This window comes from Larimichthys crocea, chromosome XI (assembly GCF_000972845.2).
Source record: "Larimichthys crocea isolate SSNF chromosome XI, L_crocea_2.0, whole genome shotgun sequence".
Classification (NCBI taxonomy): Eukaryota; Metazoa; Chordata; class Actinopteri; family Sciaenidae; genus Larimichthys; species Larimichthys crocea.
The window spans coordinates 3,679,042-3,698,757 of record NC_040021.1 but is presented as its reverse complement, the minus strand read 5'-3'; the positions used below and the strand labels follow the sequence as shown (position 1 = coordinate 3,698,757).

At 41.7% G+C, this 19,716-nt stretch overlaps 3 protein-coding genes and 1 long non-coding RNA gene across 11 annotated transcripts in view; 2 read left to right on the top strand and 2 right to left on the bottom strand.

The window, feature by feature from the left end:
- Positions 1 to 5,897, top strand: part of trim67 (tripartite motif containing 67) — a 43,067-nt gene extending 37,170 nt beyond the window's left edge. For all 4 annotated transcript variants that reach the window (XM_027283989.1, XM_019268766.2, XM_027283990.1 and 1 more), the window contains 2 exons: positions 645 to 807; positions 1,309 to 5,897. In XM_027283989.1, the coding sequence (XP_027139790.1) occupies positions 645 to 807; positions 1,309 to 1,356 (211 nt within the window). In that variant the 3' untranslated portion in view covers positions 1,357 to 5,897. The remainder of the gene's footprint in view (positions 1 to 644; positions 808 to 1,308) is intronic.
- A 465-nt stretch (positions 5,898 to 6,362) lies between these two features.
- On the bottom strand, positions 6,363 to 10,285 carry fsaf1 (40S small subunit processome assembly factor 1). The gene is made up of 9 exons (XM_010747669.3): positions 10,093 to 10,285; positions 8,691 to 8,873; positions 8,409 to 8,521; positions 8,032 to 8,091; positions 7,810 to 7,905; positions 7,648 to 7,734; positions 7,166 to 7,200; positions 6,768 to 6,906; positions 6,363 to 6,685 (listed from the first exon to the last, which is right to left on the bottom strand). The coding sequence occupies exons 1-8, from the start codon at positions 10,169 to 10,171 to the stop codon at positions 6,768 to 6,770; spliced, it is 792 nt and encodes a 263-aa protein (XP_010745971.3). The 5' UTR covers positions 10,172 to 10,285; the 3' UTR covers positions 6,363 to 6,685.
- The window catches only part of gnpat (glyceronephosphate O-acyltransferase), an 11,005-nt gene continuing 1,415 nt past the window's right edge, over positions 10,127 to 19,716 (top strand). The window contains exons 1-17 of one of the 2 annotated variants that reach the window (XM_019268744.2): positions 10,127 to 10,239; positions 11,723 to 11,914; positions 13,576 to 13,767; positions 14,889 to 15,065; positions 15,146 to 15,275; positions 15,417 to 15,544; positions 15,664 to 15,739; positions 16,138 to 16,289; positions 16,410 to 16,540; positions 16,825 to 17,075; positions 17,159 to 17,257; positions 17,463 to 17,627; positions 17,821 to 17,900; positions 18,000 to 18,140; positions 18,480 to 18,579; positions 18,681 to 18,774; positions 19,602 to 19,663. In XM_019268744.2, coding sequence (XP_019124289.2) covers positions 11,891 to 11,914; positions 13,576 to 13,767; positions 14,889 to 15,065; positions 15,146 to 15,275; positions 15,417 to 15,544; positions 15,664 to 15,739; positions 16,138 to 16,289; positions 16,410 to 16,540; positions 16,825 to 17,075; positions 17,159 to 17,257; positions 17,463 to 17,627; positions 17,821 to 17,900; positions 18,000 to 18,140; positions 18,480 to 18,579; positions 18,681 to 18,774; positions 19,602 to 19,663 — 2,002 coding nt within the window. In that variant the 5' untranslated portion in view covers positions 10,127 to 10,239; positions 11,723 to 11,890. Of the gene's footprint in view, positions 10,240 to 11,719; positions 11,915 to 13,575; positions 13,768 to 14,888; positions 15,066 to 15,145; positions 15,276 to 15,416; positions 15,545 to 15,663; positions 15,740 to 16,137; positions 16,290 to 16,409; positions 16,541 to 16,824; positions 17,076 to 17,158; positions 17,258 to 17,462; positions 17,628 to 17,820; positions 17,901 to 17,999; positions 18,141 to 18,479; positions 18,580 to 18,680; positions 18,775 to 19,601; positions 19,664 to 19,716 lie in introns of both variants that reach the window. The other variant, XM_027283991.1, reaches the window with a different exon arrangement.
- Positions 18,681 to 19,716, bottom strand: part of LOC113746839 (uncharacterized) — a 16,645-nt gene continuing 15,609 nt past the window's right edge. For all 4 annotated transcript variants that reach the window (XR_003463166.1, XR_003463163.1, XR_003463167.1 and 1 more), the window contains one exon: positions 18,681 to 18,813. This is a non-coding gene — a long non-coding RNA (uncharacterized LOC113746839). The remainder of the gene's footprint in view (positions 18,814 to 19,716) is intronic.

Below are 19,716 nucleotides of genomic sequence, written 5' to 3'. Positions count from 1 at the left end.
AAGAGTGTTCATATTTGTCACAGACTGCGACGAAACCTCGACCAATCCAAAGAGTTTTGAAGAGCTTGTAAAAACTTTACGGACACAAATGATGAAAAATCTAAATCACTAAATGTTTCATTTTTAATGCTTCTTTGGCAAACGTAGAATAAAACATGAACATTTTAAACATCTCCATTCGTTTTTTGGTCTCCAACATTTATGACATTTTTGAAAAACACATTTTATTGAGAGCTCTGTTCTATCCCTCCATTTCCCGCTGACTCTTCAATCCTCTTAACATTTTACTGCCAGCCTAAAAACAAGACGTACTTTCCACATTTTGGCTTTTGTGGCAGCTCAAAAACTAAAAACTTTGGTTTTAACCCGAGCATCTGCTGATGTCACCCTAACTTTGCTGAGCCTCTGATTGGCTCGTGGTTACCGCTTTTGCTGGGAAGGGTTAGAGTTAGCCAATCAGAGGCAGAGTAGAGGCGGGTCTTTGTTGAATACAGGTGGAAAAAGTCAGGACTCACCTGGTGCAGATCTGCACTCTTCTAGTATTGTATCTGTATCTAGACAAATCAGTTTAACTGTCAGTGTCACTTTATGAATTATCAATTTTATTACCAATTTATTGTTGGTGTGTGTGTGTGTGTTTATAGGGCGGAGGGCGGCATCGCTAAGGGGTCGACTGTGGGCGTCCTGCTGGATCTGACCAAACACACGCTGACCTTCTACATCAACAGGGAGCAGCACGGACCAATCGCCTTCGAGAGCCTGGACGGGGTCTTTGTACCCGCTGTGAGCCTCAACAGGAACGTGCAGGTCAGTGTGTGCGTGTTTGTGTGTGTGTTTGTGTGCGTGTCCTCAGAAAAGTGATTATAAGCAAATATTACTCACTGTGCAGTGAAATCAGTGTTTTATTATAATATCTGATGTTTTTTTGGATTAATATCACCGCTGCATTCATGTGTATGTTGCATTTTACTGCTGTAGATGTTTGAGGTTGAGCTACTTTATATACTGTTGAGGAGTTTAATCTACAGCAATGCATCGCAGAAAAACATGTGTGAAAATGCATTTTCCAGCCAATCAAAGACAGTTTGTAAATGTTTTATTTCTACTTAATTCATCAGTTAATCAGAAAAATTCAATTTCCAAATCACCAAATTTGTAGATACATGGTTCACTGGACAGGGAGGACGTGAAACTATGTACGGTAAATTTACTTTCCCAGATCCAGCTCGGCCGCCTGTCCGCTGTCTCCAGCCTCGCTCTCACTCAGCGATGATCTCATCGGTTGTTTGCTCTGTTTGTCCGTTTCAGGTGACCTTACTGACGGGCCTGGAGGTGCCAAAGAATACCAAACAGTAGGAGATCCTTCCTCCCCCCCCTGAGCGTGCCCTGGATACAAACCAACGATGTCATACACAAGCCTGTGTCCGCTCTCAACACGGACCTTCACGTCAGATGGGATTAACCCGTCTCCCATCCTTCTCAAGGTGCCCTCTGTGTTTGGTACACTTCAATGTGAAAGGAATAAATCTGAGTTATCATTGAGCTGCAAATAAATTAGATTGAGCTTGTGGACATCAGTACAGAGAGGAACTGGAGTTACTGTGGATCGCCGTACTTTTTTTTTCATATCCCCGTTTTTGCCCTGTGAACTTCAAGATACCGACAACACCAGAAGGAAAACGCAGCCTGAAATCTCTCCACGAGGCCTGAGACTAAACTAATCGACCCTCTCTCGACTCCGACACAATCAGCGGTGAAGATTCCCACGCTGTGCTAGAAAATAGGTTTTGCTTTTAAATTTGGAAACTTTGGCAGATTTCCTGAGCTCTTCAGGATGAGGCGAGAAGCCGAGGGAGGGAACGATGCAGCGGTGGTGGTATTGTTGCTCTGCTTCTCCCTCTCAGGTGTGTTCGCGGCTTTCAAAAACTAGATGAAAAGAGTGTTTTGCAGGAGTTCTAGTGGCACCATGAGACGCTTCACTCATGAAAAATTTAAAACTCTCTCTCAGTGCTCAGTCGCTTTTATCCCCGGGCTGTGGCTCCGGCAGCAACTGCCTTTTCCCCGCCTCACACAAAGTGGCATCAGGATTGTTTGGTGCTGTCGTCAAAGAGGTTTACACACTGAGGTGAAACTGGGAACAGTTTGGCTTAATTCCATTTCGTTTTTTTCAGTAATTTGACAGACCCACAGAGCGCGGGAGGGGCCACCCTGCAGGGGAAATGCTTTCTATGGGCATTTTGGTGCGTCTTTTGGAGTCTCGTATTTGCACTCCACACATCTATCTACCTTAGATGGTAGAATAAAAGAGGGAGAGACAGAAAACTTCTAGATTTATTTGGCCATCTGAAGTGACTGAAGGAATATTTTGACATTTTTGGAAGTACAGACTGTAAATAAGTGCAACATCTTTGTTTTTTCGCATAGATTAACTCGATAAAACATGAATTAGAGATCTTTTGAGGTTATAGTTGGGTCATCTAACTCTCGAAGCGAACGTTGAACTATTTTTTTTTAAACGTATAGAAACAACAGACAGCCACATTTCTAGACAAATGTAAAAATATGAAGTTTTTCTTCGTATTATTAACCATTAAGTCTACATTTGGACAGAATCTGGCACTGCGATGAAAACTCAACGACCTGCGGCGTAGAAGTTGAGCCAGATCCAACTTTTTGGAAAAAGACAATTAGACGCTCAAACCTCCACAGTCAGCCTGAAATGTCACTGAAACTGAGGCTGCAGCTCCGGATTCTGTCTGAATGTACCCTGTAGCATGCATTTCTAGTCTGTAGTGCCCTTATTAACAGTGCTAAAACCCTTCGGTTATCAACATCTGTCATGTTTTACTGATAGCAATGTGTATTATTATGCTATCAACTAAATTTACCATCGTGTTACGTGATTCTGCAGATGAGATTCACCCCTTAACATCCAGCTTACTTCTTTTAGTGTAGCTGTAAGGTTGTTTAAATCATCTGTTTATGCACCGACTGACTAATCAAAGCTATATGATGTTTGCACTGATGAAGTAATCAAACACAAGACTTCATTTCTTCAAATAGAAATATTCTTCTAAACTTTCTTCTAAACTTTTTTGATCTCCACTAGAATTTAAAGTTCTGCCCAAACTGGCATGTCAGTGAGGTTAAAACATTCCCGTAGCGTTTAATAAATTGTCAACAGTTTGTTCCTCATCCTGTTGAATGACTCAAAGAGTAGTAAACGAGGTTGATGAACTCCCGGCAGGAGCGTTTCCAGCCTCGATGTTTCTCCCTGCAGCCTCTCCTCCCTGCTTCTGTCTCATGAAGAAATATTTTGACCTTTTGAGGGATGCATGTCAGTAAATGCTGAAATGAAATGGAACTGAGCCAAACTTTACTTTTTGATTCACCAAGACCGATAGGAACGACTGTGTGACGCATCGAGAAGCAGATGAGCAAAGTGCCCGCGCTGAAAATGATCTTGAAGAGTCACGTCAGGTAACGCCAACGTTTGACGCTACATTTCTCTCAGCAGAGGACAGTAGCTTCGAAACTCAACCAAACCACTGTGACCGAGAACATATGAACATGTTTTAACACACATTTAACCGTGTATATTTGATCCTAATGCAGCAGGGGATGGAGAAGTTTGTTTTTAGGTTAGCTTTTATTACAATATCTGAAATATTTCTATTCCCTGTGCTGCTGTGAGTGTGAGACACGCGTTATTAGAGGTACAGATACAGAGATTTGTCCACAAACTGTAAATACTGATATGTGAGTTATGATTACGACATGTGATATTAAGCATGGAACAAGTTTACATATAAATATCTGAAGCTGTATTGTAAATAGTGTACTGTATTACTGTCTTTTGCAACAAGTGACGTTAAAGCCAACTGCTACCACAGCTCGCCCTCTGCTGCTGGGCGGCGGCAACAACAACAACAGGATTAATGCATTTCTCAAACTGATTCTGTTTATTCAATATTAGCCAATAATGTTTTCATACCTTTAAAAAAAAAAAAATCGCTGACTCTTAAAAACAAATGTCAGCAAACGTTTTGTCTGACGAGGTCGGCGATCTCATTATCATCAGCTGTCTCGAGCATTTTCAATCAGGGATTTAAAACAGAAGTCATTTACATTTTTAAGTTTTTATATTTGAATTATTACGATTGCAGGTCAGCACTTAGATCTAACTTAACACAAACTTTATATTTTCCAGGCGACTGAACAGATATTTCTTATTCCGTCCTATTTTCAGTGCAGAGGCAGAAACACGATCAAATGTGTTCCAGCCAAGAGATTTATTTAATTATAGAGCAGTGGAACGGTACAATAAGCTAATATATTTTAAAATAACTTTGCTTTATTTATTTTAACTGACAAAGAAACACGACTTAAGAATCATGATCGAGCCTTTTCTGGAGATCGGGGATGCGATGTACTAATTTAGTGTTTATGACATTTACATCCCAAAACTGCAAACATGAAGTATATTAGGACACCAGTCCAACTAGGTGTTCTGCACAGAAAGCTACATTCAAATGATGTTGGAAAGATTCTGTATATTTCTATTAACACAATGCATCAAATGACTGTGTAATGAGAAAGCATTTTATTAAGCGTTTTAGCATCTTTCAGCTCATTGTTTTGGTTTCTGGCCTATAACTTTAACCTTTTGATTCACCAGAGTGTTGAAGAAGCTTTTAAAAAAAACACTGTACGCAACGTGTCGAGCATTAATGATCAGCCGGTGATCATAGTGGAGCATCTAGCAGCTAAAAAGACCCCTCAGGGGGTGGTGGGGACCAAAAACAGAGCTAAAAGATGTGAATGATGTGGTTACATTTGAATCTTCGGCAAAAAACACGACTGTAAATGCATGCTGTAGGTTCACTGTATCATCAGTATATGGTCTATAAGTCTATGCTCCAGCAGTGCACTTTTTCTCCACATGACCTAAATGCAGCATTAGTGCAAAAGTCAAGATTTGTACCCGCTTCTCCCGACCCAGAAAACAAACATCCAACTATTTGCCAAAGGGGATTTTATTTTCTCCTGACATGCCCCAGACTACCAGCCACCACCTTGAGGCTACATCCTGCTGCTCAGCCTTCCCCTCTGACCGTCCTCCCACCTCCCACACTAAGGGGAGAGGTGTAAAGTCAACCTGCCCCGAGGCTGACTCCGCTGTAACCGGGAATAGATTTTAAGCCCGTGAGCAAAGTGAGCTGTCTATCAGAAAAACCACAGGGGAAGTATATATATATATATTTTTCTTCTTCTTCAGGAAAGTCTGCAGGCTGTGTTGGTGTCAGAATGTCACGACTGGTGGGAATAAAAGCTAATAGAGTTTAGGTAACAGGTAAAATTAGGTTTTTCCTTTCCGAATACAGTTTTTTTTCTCTAAAATTAATCTAAAAATAACACTTCATGTGACAGTAAATCACATTTAAATGAGTCGCACTGTAGTCACTCCTGTCTAGATGTGGTATTGTGAGAGTTCTTGGATGGCATGTCCCTTTACCCGACACTTACCCACCCACGAATGTGAGATATTTTAACTTCAGGACGCGGTGCTGGAAGACGAAGCATGTCACCGCGGTTAGCATTTAAACAAATGTCAGATTTATTTACTCTATAAAGTCTGTAAATATATTTAATGACATTTATTTTCTTTTGTATATTGCCCTCTTGAGTTTGTTCAGTTGAATGGATACCGATTATATAAATATATATATACCGTCTATGGTCGATTTCCACGGGTTGCAGTTTAAAAAAAAAAAAAAAAGGTTTGCCAGCTACAGAATCTCAGATTTGCTTACGGCTTCTTGAAAACGTGACGTGCTGCAGATAAGCTTCACATTTCCTCATCGTGCTCTTCATGTTTCGAACGTATAAATAAATAAAAAAAAAACACAAAAAGCTGCTTTCGAGATAAACGGTGTGAGAATTTGTGACCTCACCCAAGACGCACACTGCCAGATCACACCTCATCATCATCATCCGTTACAGTTTTCTGTTTTTCCTTTAAGTGAAATAAAAAAAGAAGCGTCCCTCTGTAACCATCTGTAATGTTTACACAGAGCGCGGCTTCTCGTCGTGTTTATAAGGGTTTACAAAGGAAAAACCACACTGGCAAGACCAGTCCTGCTTTCTCACGGTCCATTAAGAGTGTGTGTGTTCATGAAAACAGGACTTAACTCGTGTGTACATTGTTTTTTATTTTGATCTGTCCTGTTATGACCCCCCCTCCCTTCCTGCCGATGTGAATGTTTTGTACGACTACATGGTTTGTATATGAGAAATGCATTGTAACTGCATCATTTTAAAACCTTTACATTGTAAAAACACGACAAATGTCTTTTTTTTTTTTGTCATTTATAAAAACAAATAAATTAACTGTGATGGAAAATGATTCGACAGAGTCTCCACTTTCGTGCTTTTATGTCCTGCCGTGGTTCAGGTTCCATTATTGAGATCGATAAATTGGATTTCTTGACTCAGCGGTCTGTCGGCGGCGACGCGGTCTCATATTTTACTGCAGACCGGTGCATCTGGAAATCAGCTCACGTCGCGTTCAGCTCTCCTCGCGGCACCGCAAACAAAGTCCTGCGGTGAGCTGAGTCAGCTGATAGATGCCGGTTCTTCCTCTTCCTCTTGTATTTTCCCATCCTGGAAGGATTTACCGGCTCACCTGCAGACACACAAACTGTAACCTTTAATCCTCCTACCTTGTAATTCCTCTTTTTAAAAGCACAACAACAACACCACCACACCTATTTGCCGCGCCTGTTGCCTTTGATTTTCTGGATCTCCTTGGAGCTGAGGATCAGCATGCCGTTCTTGAAGCGGCCCACCTGACCTGTGGGGGCCACGCCAGAACCAGAACCAGAGGACACCTTCTTCTTCCTGTCCCTGGCAGAGATGAAAACACAGACAAACTTTCAGCCACTGAGATGCAACAACATGGCCTGTGTAAATATCTGTTGACCATTTTTTAATGTTAAACATTTAAGAAGAACAAACTACAACTGCGTTCTGTTGATGAGTGATGCATTCTGTGCTTAGAAATGATTTAAAGATAATTAAATAGAGTATTACTCTTTACACCACTCAGTGTCTCTACTTATCAAGTTCTAGAGGCAAATGTTCTCAGGTTGGCTGTCTCACCCACCTTGGATTACTCTGCTTCTTCTTTTTCTTCAGGTCCTACAGAGCAACGACACGAGGTACAACAAGAAAAGGCAGCGTAAGAATAATAAATGTTAATTTGAATCCTTTTTAAATGATGTTAGGGTACGTTCAGACAGAACCTGGTGCTCCAGCGAGTGGTGGGTAGTCATGGACTAAACTCTGATGTGTGACTTTGTTTATTTCACGTACCAGCTTCTAAATCTGAGTCTGATGACGAAGTCTCTTTTGGTTTATGTTGGCATCGAGCCGGGTTAATCAGTGAAATCTAAATATTTCCTGTTCCACAGCAACCTCTCCTCACCTTCACACACCGCCACACAACCCTGCAGCGATTCGCCGCAGCACCTGCTCCTGTCTGAATTACCCATAATGATTTAATTACGTCCCCGATAACAAAATGAATCTAGGTATATTCAAAGTAAAGCTGGAGCAGGTCTGTTTGGATTAAGGTGCAGGTCTTACCGGCTGAACCTCCTCCTTCGCTTTCTGCTTCTTGTCTTTGATTTGCTGCTGCAGCACCTTGTAGTTGACGTAGTCCTTCTTAGGAGGCTGAATAAGAGAAAAAGTTGTGAATTAGTCTCTCGCCTATTAAAAAACGCTGCGCTTACAGAAGAGTTTCCTTACTCTCGCTCCGAGCATGACCGCTCTGTCCTGTTCAAAAACTCGCTGCTGCTCCTTCTTGTAACCCGTGATTCCAAAGCGATGGACCTCGAGACGAGCCTGAAGCAAACACACAGAGACGACACACACACAAACTAAGCCGTGGGAGGAATCAGCTCACACATTTAAAGTTTAAACTTGTAATTAAAATGAGAGTTGGGGTTAAAAAGTGATTTGAACTGTCACCTTTTCCAAACTGAGTTCTTCCAGCTCGTTGCTTTGCTTCTTCGCCGTCGTCTGAGGGGCCTTGAAGTGACGACAGCACACAGCCGAAGGCAACGGGGACAAAAAGAGGCGACGTGAACGGATGGTGACAGAAGGAGGAGGTCACGACAAGTTTCTAAGATGAAAACGGTTACCCTATAACAAACCACGACTGAATAAACTCATGATGCTGACTCGTGTCCTGTAGTTACTACTCTTAGATCTTATGGGTCAAGACACCACACAGTTAATGTGCCAGAGAACTGGATTAGTGGGATTTGGATGAACCGTCAGCCTCGGCTCTGCTTTCATAAATGGAGTACACACAGTGGGCTTTAAGTAGCATACTGTAGACGTACAGGCACTTTGTTGGGCGCTTTGTCGAGGGTCGGCGTCTGCTTGGTTTTCAGTTTCTTTCTGGGGTCTTGAAATGTCACGACTTCCACCTGGCTCACCTGTCGAGAGCTCGGACCTGAGTGTAAGACGGGATAAAAGAAATGAGCTACAGGATGGAAGATGGAGCCTGGGATGCTGAAATGAGTCATTAATTATTGATTAGTTTGAGTGCTCAGTGTAGCGTTCGTAACATCAATATGTCATGACATAACATCCGAGAGGCTCGGCTTGAGTCCACCTCCTACCTGTTTGTTCAGTCTTAGGTTGTTTCTGCTGGAGTTCAATACCGACATGATCCACTCGGTCTTCAGCGTCACTGTGGACGTCCTTCACCGCAGGCAGCTCTTCCTCGTCCTCCTCTTCCTCGTATCTTTTTCGCTTCTTCTTCTTCTGAGACTTGAGCTTCTTTTTGGATGCTGGTCCGTTACCTGCACGATCAGTCAGCAACGTGATTAACTTGTCTGCGCCCTGAGCATCCTCTGATATCAATCAAGCAATAAAAACGACACGTGTGCCATAAATTCGGCTTTTATGAAGCTTGAAATTTTGTTTTTGCTGACACTGTCAGAGAGATATTCATTCAACTATGATGTTTATTGTTGAGGTTGTAGTTTACAGTAGTGTTAAACTATACTGCATTGCATTGAGATGTTACTAATATTAGAGGTGGAGTCCAGTTTAACACTGCTGCAAACTACAACCTCATTAATAAACACAACAGTTAAATTAATATCTCTCTGACAGCTTCGTAAAAGTTGTTGTATAGGACAAGTGTACCTAATGAAGTGGCCAGTCTGTATACGTATAAATCTACATATATAGTTATCTGTACATGGCATTTTAATGTTTATGTTTACTTGTCAAGCTCCTTGTTTCCAGATAGATAAATACTTTATTGATCCAGAAGGCATCCAGTAGCAGCATGCAGACATACACTGAACATGCATTATAATTAACCTATAACACAGTAACCATACGCTAAAATCTGAGATAGATCTAAATTTAAAATATGCACATAGAAATTATTGCATAGAAAATTTAACAGCTATACAAAGACTATAAAAAATAGAGAGTGACCGTAGAAATAAAAAGTGTTTTATACAAATAGAAAACTACATAAAAACAGACCAGCTAGTGTTTATGTCTGTATCTATGTCAATAATCCCTCATAATTCAGATGCTGATGACAGTTTGTAGTTTAAAAACAAACACTTGAAAACATGTTCAATGGTTGTGGAACGTCCTGATATTAATTCACAGTTCATACAGGACTCATTAACAACTGCAACATGTTTATTAAACTCATTTAACTTCCCATTATGAAGCTTTAAACATGGGTTCACTAATAACACCCTAATGGAACGTGGCTGCGCTGTCACCATGGATACCAGCCATGGTTACGAGCCATGGTTACGGGCCATGGTTACGGGCCACGGAGAAGACATCTAACTAAGTTAACATTATCAACGCGCTAACATTAACCTGATTTTAATTGTTTTTCAGAGGCAGAGTGCCTTAACGAACACATTGTACTCATTACATTTACGCTGACTCACGGTTAAACAGACATTAGCCTTTAAAAGTGAGCTAGCAGACTTAGCTTAGCTTAGCTTAGCTTAGCCTAGCCTAGCTCTAACTCGCACTCACCAAAGTCGTAGAGTTTATCCAGGACGTGTTCGAGAAACACGGAGTCTCCGTCTTCTTCTCCGTTTGTCTTCGAGTTCATCTTAATCCTAATTCAGTGAACAGAAGTCTAGCATGAATGACACACACACGTGGGATAGCACGGCACAGGTTTGTCCTTTCCCGGCTGTAGTAGTCGCCAGTGATGTGTCGTCCTGAACGTGCCGACTCTTTGAACCGACTCTTTTAAGTGAACGATGGGAGCCGGTGTTGTGGAATTTTCCGACTCCCCTTCGCATAAACGTGGATTTTTGGTTTAAATATGATTACTAAAAACAATCTTACACATTCTTTTCTTTTCTGTTTACTGCAAGACAAATGACTGTAACGAATAGGCCCAGTAAATCAGCATTTCGATGGTTTTATGATTAAGATTTCATTTTCATTTCGCAAGTTTCATTAAAAGAAATTCAAGTCTCCTCTTGTTATGGAATTTTCTATCCTTCGGTTTCACGAGGTCACGTGTGGGCCTTGAGGTCCTCAGCAGTATTAGTTGTTTGGCTTTGGTTGAGAACAGTAGGTGCCAGTCTATCTCAACACTGTGGTGGCCAGGGTTAAAGACTATAACAAATAGCCTGTGTTGTGACAGGTGTGAAATGTTATGTATATTCTGTATAGCCTGGTGTGGTTATTGTATATGCATTGGCTTTTGAAAAAAAAATCTGTGCGGGACAATAAAGATGGTATGTCTGTCTGTCTAATAAATAAAACCAACCATTTTCACTCCGCTGGCATATTGTGACCTCTGCTACTTACGTATGAAGTGAAACGGAGTGCCTGACAGCAGTTTTAAATGGCCTGAGAGGTGTTGTTTTTGGCAGCCTAATACCTTTAATTGTTTAATATATAACGTAAGAGGTGAGATTGCTGAAGTCAAAGGTCAATGAAGAGGTGAGGAAGGATGAAAGTGTTCAGGAGCCTCTGATGTCTTATGCTGTATTATTTATTGACACTTGATCAAGGAAAATTAGAGACACTCTCAAAGTTCATCAGAAGTGCCTGAGTCGGTCTCACATTCTGCCCAACTCATCCCGGTGGATCGACTTTAAACCCCAAGATAACACCACAAATACTACACGCCCAGAATTAGTCAAAGAGAATGTCTTTACCCATGGAGGTGTTATTGTCAGCATATTCTAGTCTGGAGACACAGATGTCTGTTTACGCAGATTGGAACGTCAACGGCAAGCTATCTATTATGACTAGGAAGGCAGTAACAGGTCTCTTCGACCCTGGCCACCACAGTGTTCAGATAGTCTGGCACCTACTGTTCTCAACCAAAGCCAAACAACTAATACTGCTGAGGACCTCAAGGCCCACACATGACCTCGTGTAACCTAAGGAGAGAAAATTCCATAACAAGAGGAGACTTAAGTCATAAAACCATCGAAATGCAGATTTACTGGGCCTATTCGTTATAGTCATTTGTCTTGCAGTAAAAAATAATGTTTGTTGAAGATTGTTCCCAGTACTCATATTTAAACCAAAAATTCATAAACTGGAGTCGGAAAATTCCACAAAACCGGCTCTTCTTGGTGAGCTGAGTCAAATGATCCGACTCCCTAAAAAGAAACGAACTTCCCATCACTAGTAGTCCCGGAACTTAGCACGGAAACGCCAGCTGCTCACACGCCCATGAGAAGTTCACCTGGAGCTGCTACCAACTCACAAAGTGTCGCACCGGGAAGGAGGACCGTGCAGACAGGCGTGCACCTTCCTCGCTGGATGCTGCATGTGTGTGAAGTGTGAAGTGTGACACAGAATGGCGTCCGAGGCTGTTTACTCGGTATGTACTCTCAGAGCTAACCTCTCTTAGCTGCTGCAGCCCGGTGTGACATGTCATTCAAACAGGTGAACCCTGAAATCACAGCCTTAAAGCGTGCTGCTCTTTGGGATTCATGCAGATAAAAAGTCATTTGTTACTGCTGCTACAACCAGAGACTGTTCACAGTTCAGTGTGCACTCAGTGCAGCTGCCCGGACATTTTGTTCTAATGATGATACTGTTGTTGCATGTGTTTCTGTGTTTGCTACAATTTAAATGCTCTGCAACACTGCACCTCCACATATCACTGTGTGCTGCTACTTCTTTCCTAATATATCCTGCAGAGGTGCAAGTTAAACCTTTAAAACTACAAGTAAACTCACTGTGCTTTACTTAAAAACACTTAAAAGGCAGTTAGGAATTGTGCCTAACCTCAGTTTTAAAGGTGCTTGGACTAGGTATGTTTTCACAGGTAAGGAATGTGTCTGTTTGCATAAGATTAGATTAGATTATACTTACCCACAACGGGGAAATTCACCTGTAGCAGCAGCTAAAAATGTGATATACACTACAGAAATGAAAAAAAAACACAACGCACAGACAGAAGAATCCTTCTGCCTATACAATATACAAAAAAACAAACACGTGTACAGACAAGTGCAAAACGAGTACTAAAGGTAAAAGTGTCAATAATATAAATAATATTGCACATGTCAAGTAATTGGAATGAAAATATAAATACAGATTTAAAAAAACAACAACAACAAAATAACAAACTTTAAGTGAAAAGTCTAGAAGATAGCACTTTGGCAACACACTACTCCCACCATGTAAGAAGGATTCTTTAACGGCAGCATGACTTCATGACTTTTATCTATGTATTTATTATTTATGAGTAATTTCGTATCCGCTTTGTGCATAAACGCTGCGTTGACAAGTGATTTTCCCTGGTGTAGGATCATTAAAGTCCATGTAAAGGCACTTCTGAGATTTCTGAAAATAGATTGCTGAAAATATGTGAAAAGACTTTGAACGATATGTTACTGAAATGTGGAGTTAGAGGTTCAAACAGTTTTTCACCAGTTTTCAGTCTCAGGATTTAGTGGGCGGTGCTTAAAGGGTGGCTCGATGACACGCTGAGGCCACCCTGAGCAGAGCAGATAGAGATGAATTCACCTCGCTCAGAGTGTTTCAAAGTTAGTCGTGTCATTTTCTGAACTCTTCTGACACAAGCTGAGTATTCATTTTTACCTGATTTTGACTCTTAATTTCATGAACTTGTCGATATTTTTAATCATTCAATAATAACACATTTATTCTTACTTTACACGGACGTTAAAGTCTGTCTTATCTTACATAATATGTAGAATATGTTTTTAAAATGAGCAGAGCTGTACAATTTTCTGCAGGAGTCAGGTTGTCTGGAGTCAACAAATGTTGACAGCAGTGGTTGCAGACGGGTTGCCCTAAAGCATACGTCAATATTTGCTCTCACTCGTCAGGCTTTTGCTGTAGTAAAATGTGTAGTGTGAGTATCTGATTGAAAAGCAGGACATTGCACTCTCTTACCTTTTTTTTAAATAAAAGTGTAGAATATATCCCATCCAGTCATGGCTTCAGTCACTGCTTGATAATGTGATAAATATGTCTGATTCTAATATATATCGTGTGATGTTTCTTCAGCATAGGGACCCTATGCTGAAGAAAAGAGATGACTTTGAGGACATTTTGGAGGAGAGGAGGAACTCCAGCGACCTGAGATACGCCCTCAGGTGTTACACTCCTGTTCTTTACAAAGGCATGACGCCCTGCAAAGCCAACACGCTGAAGAGCATGGTGCTGCAGTCCAATCAGCTGCGCTACGTCATCAGTCAGGTGAGGTAAAAGTCGACCGACAGCAGGTTGTCATTCTGGTTTTACCTGTTGACACTTAGATAAGTCGTGGTTTTGTAACTTGTTCTAGTCTTTTTGTGATTCAGAGATTTTACTGTTTAATCCAAAACATGAATACTCCTGCATCAACCCTCATACAGAATGCAAAAATATGTACAGTGCAAACTTTGTCTCTCTGTGGAGTTGACTTAATTTATCAGCTTACAGAGAAACTATTTTATACTGTACAAACTACAAGTCATAATATTGAGATAAGAAAATTATTATATTCTAAGATAAAAGTAGAGTCTGTTGTTTTGAGTCATATCTATGCCCATAGGTTGATTACATACACATGTTTTAGCATTTTCTGTCAGTCCATTGGCTACTAAATAGGGGTGGCTGAGTGGCCTGGTTAACGGCATCTTACCGGGGAGAGATCTTGCATTCCCCGTGATAACAGACATGGTTTGTACTGTCTTTTCCGCTCAGCTTTGCATCCCCATCTCCTCCTCCTCACTTCAGCAGCGCAAAACGAGAGCTGTGGCTTTTTCTGAATGGGTCCATGTTTGCACACAAACAGACGGAGATCGGTGCCTAAAAAAAAAAAAAGCGCGAAAAATACTAAAAACTCACAGAAGAGCTGAGAGCAAATGAAACTGCCACCCATGTGGTGCCACAGAAAGTTTGGCTTAAAGCTTGTGGTGTGACATCGCCTCTTTTGTGCCAAGGGATCTTTATTCAGGGCTTTTCGTAAGCCTGCAGCACCTCGGGGCCTGGGTTCAAGGTCTTTTTCATAAGCTCTCAGTGCCGTGGGACTTTGTTTCAAGGTTGATTCAAGAGGATCTTTCTGAGGATTTTCACTCCTCTGACACCATTATTCTTTACTTATAGAGTTTTCAGACTGCATGTGTTGTTCCCAAGTTACAAGATTTTATTCGTGGAATTTAATTTTTTTGTGCTCTGTGCCTAAAAAAACAGGTTACAGTAGAAAATAGATCATAATGTAGAAAAGTAGTGTTATGTTATAGTTTGACATCAATAAATTTACCAGATTCAATCACTTTTTTTATTGTTTTGTTGTTTCTATTGGATGGGCTGACGGTTTATTTTGTGTTGTGAAGGTTTCCAAAGAGACGGGCAGAGCAACCGATGACGTCCGCGAGGATGCGTTGGCCATCCTGGAGGAGATGGCTCACTCTCTGCAGCTCAGCACCGTTCGCTTCTTCGCCTTCACGCTCAGCAAGGTCTTTAAAACCTTGTTCAGGAGCATCTGCGTCAACGAGGAGGGCATCCAGAGGGTGAGAACACACGCTGGCTTACAGACTTCTGAAACAGTATCCAGACTCACAACTAATCAGATCTGTGCTTTTGTTGTCAGCTCCAACAGGCCATCCAGGAGCATCCGGTAGTCCTCTTACCCAGTCACCGGAGTTACATGGACTTCCTGCTGATGTCGTACATCCTGTACACCTACGACCTGGCTCTGCCTGTCATCGCTGCCGGCATGGGTAAGCGTTGAAGAGTAGCTCATAATGTTCAGTTTTTGGATGTTTTATTGAGTCAGATTAGGGGCAGAATACATGAAACTCTCATTATAGCGCTCAGCATCACTATTTGCACGTAGACCTACAGCTTGTGTGTCTCTGCAGACTTCATGGGGATGAAGTTTGTTGGGGAAATGCTGCGGATGTCTGGAGCGTTCTTCATCAGGAGGTCGTTTGGTGGAGACAAACTGTACTGGTCTGTCTTCTCAGAGTACGTCAAGACCATGCTGAAGGTGAGGACGCTGTTTATTCTTAAATCTGTAGAACAGTCCATACAACTTGTCTGATGTTATTTCTGTATTTTGTAGATAGAAATAATATTGAAAGACATTATTTTTGCTTTTCTCTTCAGAACGGATTTGCACCAGTTGAATTTTTCCTAGAGGGGACAAGAAGCCGAACAGCCAAGTCTCTGACACCAAAGTTAGGTAAGTCAAGCAACTGAAAACTCTCCTAGAAAACAAAATTCTTAATCCAGAAATCACCTGTCAAACATCTGCAGTCAGATGTTTGAGACTCAGACCGCATCCTGTGCTTTGTTGTAGTTTATTAAAAGAAGAAAATCAGGAATTGGCCTGGTGGTATTTTGGGTGTGTAACGCTCACAATGAACATAGTAAGGAGGAATAAAAAGAAAGACGTACTTCAAGTTAGGAATCATAAATATAAATCTATAAAATGCTGTAGTTAAAACAAAAAGGTTTAGACACAAAGTCTAAATATCAGCATATTTCAACACTTTCCTCATTTTATTTCCACTTCTGTCACCTAGTTCATACGATAACGTTTTTCCTGCCTGTCATCCTCGCCTCCCACTCCTCCTCCAGGTCTGTTGAACATAGTCATGGATCCGTTCTTTAAAGGGGAGGTGTATGACGTTAGCGTGGTTCCGGTCAGCATCAGCTACGAGAGGATCTTGGAGGAGGCGCTTTACGCCAGAGAGATGCTGGGAGTACCTAAACCGAAAGAGTCCACTTCAGTGAGTCATTCAAACATCTCACTCTGTGCAGAACCTTTAAAAACCTTAAAATCACAAGTCATATTTTGCAGAATGTCCATGTCCGTGCTGAGACGTGATCACAACATGTGTTTTTCGTAGGGTCTGTTTAAAGCCAGAAAGGTCCTCAGTGAAGATTACGGAAGTATCCACGTGTACTTTGGCCAGCCTGTGTCTGTTAGGAGTTTAGCCCAGGGCAGAGTGAACCGCTGCCAGTTCAACCTGGTACCAAGGTACAAAATATCAACATTACCGTATGTGTGTGACTCATTTTGTACTGATCCCATGTCTGTCTTGTTAACACGATTTGTTACTCGAAAACTTGATACAGCGTGTAGCAGCACTAATAGGTTTTTCTGTAATCTTCTTTGGAAGAGGAAATCCAATAGACCTGTGAAGTGAAATATTTCTATATTTCCTGCTCCTCATCCTTGTTGAGCTGGTTTTTAAAAAATGTGTTACTATTTCAACTTTTTGTTTGTGAATCGTGGACTTACTGTAAGCTTTCCGTTCGCAGACACATCCCCGGAAAACCCAGCGAGGAGATCCAAAACTTTGTGAACGACACAGCTTACAGGCTGGTGCGAGCCCAGGAGGAGAACATGGTCCTAAAGCCGTGGGTCCTTCTGGCCTCCCTGTTGCTCCAGAACCACCACCAGAACCAGACGGCGGGGCAGGAACGGGGAATAGCACTGGATGAGCTGACTGCACAGGCTGTGTGGCTCAGGGACGTTTCCCGGGAGTACGGAGCCTTCCTCAACTGGCCTGGTACAGTACGAGTCCAGGACTCATCCTTAAGTGTACTGCTGGTTCATTATGTGCTGACTAACAAGACTGTTTGTCTCCTTCAGGGGTCATGACTCCATCAGAGGTGGTGTCCTCCAGTCTTTCCCTGCATCGAGGTCTGGTGAGGATCTGTGAGGGACGAGTCCAGCTGGCAGTGGAACAAAGTTTGTATTTCTTGACTTGATTTGTGTATTTTGTTACATTTGTGCAATCCCACAGAGCCAAATTAGATTTAAGGCATCTGTTACACAGTCTAGTACAATCAGTGCGAATATCCTGTGATCAGACTGCTAAAGTACAACATGCTTGGAAACAGTTACGCTGTGCACAGAAAGTCTTTTAAAGAACTTTTTGAACTTTGTCTTGAAGCTGGAACAGGCGAGCCTCACGGCGCCGTCACTCCAGAAGAGGAGCTCTTGAGCCAGGCAGTCGTCGTCCTCTCCTGCGCCTCGTACAGGAACCAGGCGCTGCACGTCTTCATCCGACCGGCCCTGCTGGCCTCGGCCATCCACGCTGCCTCCTCCAACCAGAAACGTGAGACTGACCAAGCTGTTTTTAAACGTGCTGCTCTCTGCTTCTTGAAACTGTTTTATACTTTGTGCTACGACACGGTCAAGAATTTATTTTAATTTTATTTATTTAACTTGGTGCTTGAATAAATCTTACTTTTACCTCCAGAATAAATTCCACATCGTTCTCTTAGTGATATTTCTTTTGTGATTTCCAGAGGAGGTCTTCAACAGCTTCAGCTTCCTCAGAAACATGTTCTCCAATGAGTTCATCCTCTGTCCTGGAGCTACAGTGCAGGTGAGGAGCAACATTTATTTCAATACTTTTGTCCCTGTAGTAAATAATCTATTGTAGACATGCAGTGTGGGTTTCATGTTTAATCTGTGTTTCTTGTAGGACTTTGAGGAGGCCTGTTATCTGCTGGTGAAGACCAGAGCTTTGCAGGTTACCCAACAAGAGGTTCTGGTAACGGAAAGAGGACAAAGAACGCTGGCCTTCCTCACCAGCATGCTCGATCCTTTCTTACAAGGATACCAGGTGAGGGAGACGCACAGAAGCAGTCAACCCTTACCAACCTGATGCTTTACTTCACATTTACAGTCAAAAACACACCACTGACGTCTCCACATATTAAAGCACCACGCGTCTCCGTTTTCTGTACCCACTTTATTTATTTACATCTGTACATGGTCATGGCGAGGTAGTAATACATAATCACATACTGTGTACACAAGTTGAAGTACATGCAAACAGCTTGGTGGTTTTAAAATTTGTAAGTATTAAACTGGAAGTGTCCTCTAGAGGGTGCTGCTAACACATTATTACTCTTAACAGCTGAGTGTGTGTGTGTGTGTGTGTGTGTGTGTGTGTTTTCAGGTGATCTGCAGGTTCCTGTGTGAGGAGGTCGCTGACACTCTGACAGAGAAACAGTTCATTCCCGCTGTCCGCAAGTTCATCGTCAAACATCTTCTCGCAGGTTTCCCTCGTTTGTTTTTTTCGTTCATTCGTTTCTGTTTTTACGTCAGCACAGTGTACTGACTGTGTGTGTGTGTGTGTGTGTGTGTGTGTGTTATCCAGGTAGACTAAGATACACCGAGGTGTTGTCGTCTGACCTCCAGAAGAACGCTCTGGCAGCTTTGCTGAGACTCGGAGCCGTACGGAAAATCAAAGGGTACGTTGGGTTTGATCGTCCTCGTGTCCCTGCGTCGGACTGAAAAAACAAACAGACACAAGTTAAAAACAGAATATAAATAAGGTGAACCATCCTCTGCATACCTGAACAATTAAGGTAAATGATCAGCTCGATTCATAATTGAGTTATCAGTTGGAAGGTAAATTGTTTTTCCCGCTCTTTAATGACATGGTTAAAATTTGTGCTGAGTTGTTCAGTTATTTTTTGGCTTTTTGTTGTGATTGAGCTGTTTTATTAACACAAATATCACAGATTTGCCTTCAAGGGCTTTACAACTTGTCCTTCATAAAGTCTTTACATTCTAGGACAAAATGTAAAAGTAAACTAAACAGTAAGGAGCAGCGAAATCTCACTGGGAACGTCTCAGTCATGTTGAGGCCGCGATGCTGCTTCGCTCCGCTCGTCAAACTCGCGTTAACTTGCTCAGATTTGGTCATTTTTCCTAGTTTGCATGCTTCTAAATATGTAAACGTGCTTTGTATATTGTAGTGAAGTTTTGTTCAGAAATTTGGTGTTCTATTTTGAAAATCGACCGGGTTCTCTATGCCTATATCTGGCAGCTGCGTTTTATTCCTGCCCGGTGGAATTTAACCGTTATTAAGATAGTTTAGGTTTTATTTACTTGAGTTTTGAGACATCCATCCTTGAGGGGCGGAGGTAAAATAATTTTTTTAATGTTATTTTTTATTATTTAAATTCTCTCTTCAGTAGTTCAAGAGTAATTTTAATGAATAATCCACAGTTAAAACATCAGGAAATCCAGCTTGTTTTTGTGCTGAAAATAACCTCCAGTGTTTTCTCTTCAGAGCCGAGCCGGGGACTTTAAAGGTCAACGCGGTGATGGTGAACTCATTGGAAGACACTCTCGGTAAGAATCGAGCTGTCAGTTGGACTCGAAACACCCAGCAGGAATAAATAGTG